Genomic DNA, 5,575 nt, shown 5'->3' on the forward strand with positions numbered 1-5,575 from the left:
GCCGCACCGGGTCCCAAAAAGGGTGGACACACACGTGATTGGCTGTGGTCTTCCCTTCCAGACGGTCCGGAGAGGAGCGAGGCCCGCAGGAGAGCGCTGGGCTCCCTGGAAGAAGACGACCCCAACTTCCTGCTGGCCATCCAGCTGTCCCTGCAGGAGTCACGGCGTGAGCGGGGCATGGAGGAGAGGGCGGAGCTGGAGCGAAGACTGCAAGGGGGTGGTTCCGCAGGGGACCCGGATGACGTCACGCCGCGTCCCTTCAACGGTGACGCCCCCCCGGGTGGAGCGAGAGGTTCTTCCTTTCCCCCGCCGCTCTTAAATCCTCCGCGCCCCCCCAGCAGGACAGACTCCACCCCCCAGCCCCCGCTACCGTCTACCTCCCTGCCCCTCCCTCCTCCGCCTCCCCCGCTCAGCGCCGAGCTGCTGAAGCTGGGAGACAGCCTTAAGAAACCCGGCGCCGCGCCTTACGAGCCTCGCGGCCACGCCCACGGCGCTCCCTACTGCCCCCCGGAGGCCGCCCACGGCGACTGCAGCCATAGACCGGACCTGCCCACGGAGCGTGCGGCCGCGGCGGACCCTCAGAGTTACTGCCACACAAGCACACCCCCGCCTGAGGCTGAACACACTGCCTGCGGTGCACTGGGCCACACCCAAAACAAAATGGCCGCCAGTTCACACAAACGTGAGCACGCCGCAGACGGCCCGGAACGCCCCCCCGCCCAGTTGTGCCTCCCTTCTCCAGAGCTGGAGCCGGAATTGCTGCTGCTTTCCCCCGTCATCCCCCCGGGGGGCCCCTTCACCCCCAGCGACCCTCAGAGTCTGGAGCCCCTGGATCCCACAGCCAGCGCCCAGCTGCTGGACAACATCATGGCCTGGTTTAACCACAACATCACCCCCCAGAACAACCCCCAGAGCCTGGCCCTCATCCCCTCACCGCCCACCACCGAGACCGACTCCTCCCCGGACGACACGCTCACCGAGCCCTCCGGGGCCATGGCCCCCGCCCTCACCTGGCAGCCCCCGGAGGGCGAGCCTCACGCATCGCCGATGGACTCCTGCCCCAGCAGACCCAGCACCCTGGAGCTGGACGGCACGGTCGCCGGCCAGGAAACGCGGGACGACAGGGAAGAGGCGGGGCAACGGCGTGTGGCGGAAATGACGCCGCAACACGGAGACGGTTCCGCACACTCAGACAAAGACTCGGACCTCCTCTTGGAGGGGGAGCCATCGTCGCCTGTGGAGTGGGAGGAGAAAGTCCACTTGGTGTGACAGGAAGATGTTTACTGTGTCAGTATCATCATCACCTCTTCCTTTCACTTTCACTTTCTGTTCATGCAAAGCTACTGAGGTTAGCACGACACACACACACTTGTACCTTTTAGTTATTGATTCCACTCGTCACCCGCCTCCAGCCGTGTCCACACTACGGATGTTTTTGTTCGTGACGTCACGTGATTCTTTCATACGTTCACTTAAGTCGTGAACTTAGCAGCCAGGCCTTCTCAACCCTTCAAATTAAAATGACGCTGAATGTCACATCTACTTTTTAATTTCACTTTTCTTTATGATCTTTCTCTCACAAGAACTCACAAAGTCAAACACTAAATATTGATTTTATTTTTAGATGCATGATGGATTTATGGAGATCCTGACCCACACTTGACCCCGTTCATAAAAAGCTTCATAAACACTTTTTACATTTTTCAAAATAATATTTTCTCCATATTAAACCTATACACTATACATTTTACTTTCATTTTGACATTTTGTTGTTTGATACAATTTTTGTCCCAAGAACTCCTGATTTTTTATTTATTCATAGGAAACAAAAATGTTTTTTTGTATTTGTAAAAAAAAAAAAAAAAAAAACATGCATATTTTACCCTTTGGCCCCTTTTATAAAACGTTTCATAAACATTTAGGTTATTAAATATTTTCTCCAAAAATAGAACATTTACATATATTTCACTTGCACTTTTTATATTTTATTGTTAAATAAACAACACTTTTATTATTATTTGAACCCTGATTTTGATGCATTATTATTTTTGAGAGGTTAAAAAAAATACCAAAAAATAATAACGACCCCTCAAAGTCTGAAATATTTAGGTAATTAAGTAAAAAAAAAAAAAAAAAAAAAGGCCTGCGCTTTGTGGACTGAAGGCCAAAAACTACCTTTACGTGTGGACATGCTGTCAGTTGGGTGCGAGTGACGTTTCGGTGCTTAAACCCAAACCCGACATTTTTTGCAGGCCCGCTGACCCGCCAAAATAAAAGCTGCAGCCGTAGCCTTTGGAGCTTTTTTTGAGCGTACTGTACAATCAGAGGGCCTCATTTTTGATACTGGACCTTCATGCACACGGTGCCTGCAGGAGAGGCACCACACGCTCCTCCTGTCACCTTCCTTTTGCCAACACATAACCCCCATCCGACCCCCTTCCCACCACTTCCTGTATGACATCACCGCCCATTCCAAAACACTCGGTGGAGGTTCCGCTTGCATTTCCTTAAGTGCCATCTTGTCATGAAACTCCAGATGCCATAGTTGCTGTTATTGATTGTAGCAGATTTATTTAAGACGGGCACAGTCGGTCCAGACACACACACACACACACGGATCCATTATTCCGAAATGTGATTTCTCGATGTATTTTGGAGGCTTTGCACCATCCCAGTGTTAGTTTGCAGACAAACTACTCATGTGAGAAGATGTGCTTTCTGGCTTCCATCTGACAGCAGAGTGCTGAGCTCTGCGTGCCTTTCATTCTCGCCACTTCATGTAATTCTTCGTCTTGGTGTTTCTCCAGAGAGGTGCACAACGCGAGCCTTTCAAGGTCCTCGGTGGTTCGTTATCCCGAAAGAACCATGTAGCCTCAAAAATACCACGATAAACCACCGAGGTCAGATAGGATCTGGTGCTTTGGATTAGCCATCACAAATGCATCCAGTGACGTTTGATTATTTATTCACGTTTTGATAAAAGTGCTTCTCTCTGTACAAAATGTTCAAACCACAACAATTGATTTGCACTTGCAGCTCTTATTTAATGTATTACGGTTTATTTTCTTTATTTTACAAACTCTGTGTCATGTTTTTCTTTGTTTTGTGGGAAAAAAAATCCCACAAGAAATGTCACTCATAAGTTGTTTATACTTGATACATTCCCAGTTTGTCCATATGAAAGGTTTCAATGTGCGGCTAAAAGTGTCAAATGAAAGTGTCAGTGCAAAGTTTACGCTCAATTAAAAGAAAAAAAAACAACTGTTATCCTGGTGCCTTTTTTACAAAAATATATTTAAAAAATATAATATATATAAATATATAAAAAAATATATACAAAATATATAAATATTTTAGATTAAAGCATTATCTGTTAATATGTACAAATTCCACCGAAATTATTGATTTAAAAATCAATAAGTAAAATCCAAATCAACTTTCAATGTAAACAGTATAGAGTGCGGCTCCCCGCCCGGCCTGAGGGCGTCGCTGTGCGCACAAAACACTTCTTTGTCGCTTTCAAGTGACGTCACAGAAGCGCTACTTCAACGTATATTCGACATTAGCGGCCTGCTGCCAAACTAGCGCCGTAATTTTTTTGTACCCCCATTTTGGTGTAGGATTTATCGCAACACCATGAAACTAGTCAGGTAAGTACATTTTAAACTCAGCCCGTCGTTCGATTAGATGATATTTGATGAGATTAATTAAATATGGAGGGCGGATGGAGTTAGATGGGATTGGGGATAGGCGGGATGTGAATGAATGGGAGCCGTGCAGCCTAGCCTAGCTGCCGGGAACCATAACAGCACAATGAGTTAATTTATTGTGAAGTAAATTTGTATACAGTTGGGCGATATGAAACATTGATAATGTGTTTATGAGTTGCATATTAGCGTATGTGGCAATGGCGTTTAATGTATACACTATACTCCTTGTAACAGAGCTGGTAGCCGGAGCTAGGTTAGCATTTAGCGGTTTAACACACATAAATAATCAACCACCGACTACAGCCACTGTAAAATATATTCTCTAGTGTAATTATTCCAATATTGACCCACTAAATGATTTCGCTGCGTCTTGTTTTTGGATTTGTGAGCTCCAACCCTCGGCTAACGCGTTAGCCAGCTAGCTAAGCTAACAAAGATGGACGCTGTGGAGTTTCCTTTTTAATTGTTTGGTCCTAAACAGGTTTTTGATGAAGCTCAGCCACGAGACGGTCACCATCGAGCTGAAGAACGGCACCCAAGTCCACGGAACCATCACCGGTAAGAGACTATTAATTCACCCATCTTTGCGTGCGTGTGTTTCTTATAGACCGGTTGAATGCGAGCGTGCTGCTCGTTGGCCGCTAGGGGGCGTACTGCCGTTTCGTGACGTGCGGGTCGATACTGAAATGACGTTACCGGGCTTAAAATATCGATACTTAAATCAAGATATTGCTACTTTTGGATGTTAGAAGTGTTTTTTAAATGATGGCTTGTAGATAGAGGCATGTGTGAATTATGAATAAAGTTTTATTTCATTTATTGTAATGATTTTCTTCATTACAGTTTCATTTTGATGGGTTAAATTACCATTTTTACATATTTATATTTTGTTTTCAATTTCTTCTGTGGTATATTCCTGCGGCTGTATAGAAATTACCTGGCTACTTGTATCTACTTCAGATTAAAATAAATACATAACCTAATTGTTAAATGAATTGTTGATTATTTTACTTTTTATATGATGCATGACTTACATATGACATGAAATACAAAACTATCGGTATCGTCGACACCAGGCTGATACCCTACCATGTTGGAATGTAAATTGGTGATATCGCTACATGCTACTACGTGCGAAAATAAAACGCTAGCAGTTTATTTTGCCGTCAAATCGGGAGTCCCGAGTCGACAGCAGCGGATTTTGGGCCCCTTGTCTTGCGCGCGATTTGCGCGTTCCCACTGTGTAAGTGTGTGTATTTTTTTCGGAGGTGTTGACGTGAGCATGAACACGCACCTGAAAGCGGTGAAGATGACGCTGAAGAACCGGGAGCCCACCCAGCTGGAGTCGCTGAGCATCCGCGGCAACAACATCCGCTACTTTATCCTCCCCGACAGCCTGCCGCTGGACACGCTGCTGGTAGACATCGAGCCCAAGATCAAGTCCAAGAAGAGGGAAGCGGGTAAGAGAAGGACTGCGTTTATTTTTACGACAACACTTTATGGGTTTTTATACGAGTTTCCTGTCCAGTTTAAAGCACGTATCTTTTGTACAAAACACATGTGAACTAACTGTCAACATCACTCTGACCCTAAAGTGGCTGGCAGGGGGCGGGGCAGAGGGAGAGGACGCGGCAGAGGACGGGGACGAGGCCGAGGGGGTCCCAGAAGATGATGGCCACGCTGGAGGATCACTGCTCTCCTGCTCAATGTTTTTGTACAGGATTTGTTCTTTCTTTGTGATTTTTTTTTTTCCCCACCTCCAATTTTCTTGTTCCTTATTTTGTACATTAAAAGGCTCCTCGAGCAGATCTTTGTTTCCTTCCAGCCAATGTCGTCAGAGGATGTTTGTTTTGCCGCTTGTCACG

The 5,575-nt window shown here is 46.5% G+C and overlaps 2 protein-coding genes across 10 annotated transcripts in view; both read left to right on the forward strand.

The window, feature by feature from the left end:
- The window catches only part of LOC131101477 (ankyrin repeat and IBR domain-containing protein 1-like), a 39,999-nt gene extending 36,741 nt beyond the window's left edge, over positions 1-3,258 (forward strand). For all 9 annotated transcript variants that reach the window (XM_058046682.1, XM_058046680.1, XM_058046687.1 and 6 more), the window contains one exon: positions 62-3,258. In XM_058046682.1, the coding sequence (XP_057902665.1) occupies positions 62-1,269 (1,208 nt within the window). In that variant the 3' untranslated portion in view covers positions 1,270-3,258. The remainder of the gene's footprint in view (positions 1-61) is intronic.
- A 232-nt stretch (positions 3,259-3,490) lies between these two features.
- Positions 3,491-5,516, forward strand: snrpd1 (small nuclear ribonucleoprotein D1 polypeptide). Its single transcript, XM_058046697.1, has 4 exons — positions 3,491-3,650; positions 4,192-4,268; positions 4,979-5,170; positions 5,306-5,516. The coding sequence occupies exons 1-4, from the start codon at positions 3,637-3,639 to the stop codon at positions 5,380-5,382; spliced, it is 360 nt and encodes a 119-aa protein (XP_057902680.1). The 5' UTR covers positions 3,491-3,636; the 3' UTR covers positions 5,383-5,516.
- The last annotated feature ends 59 nt before the right edge of the window (positions 5,517-5,575 follow it).

Source organism: Doryrhamphus excisus, chromosome 14 (genome assembly GCF_030265055.1).
Source record: "Doryrhamphus excisus isolate RoL2022-K1 chromosome 14, RoL_Dexc_1.0, whole genome shotgun sequence".
In the NCBI taxonomy this organism is placed as follows: domain Eukaryota; kingdom Metazoa; phylum Chordata; class Actinopteri; order Syngnathiformes; family Syngnathidae; genus Doryrhamphus; species Doryrhamphus excisus.

What these genes read in the sequence shown, in the direction of transcription:
- snrpd1 (XM_058046697.1), top strand. An exon ending in AGTCCACGGAACCATCACCG is followed by an intron (nt 4,269 to 4,978) that starts GTAAGAGACTAT and finishes TTTTTTTCGGAG; the next exon opens with GTGTTGACGTGAGCATGAAC. An exon ending in GTCCAAGAAGAGGGAAGCGG is followed by an intron (nt 5,171 to 5,305) that starts GTAAGAGAAGGA and finishes CTGACCCTAAAG; the next exon opens with TGGCTGGCAGGGGGCGGGGC.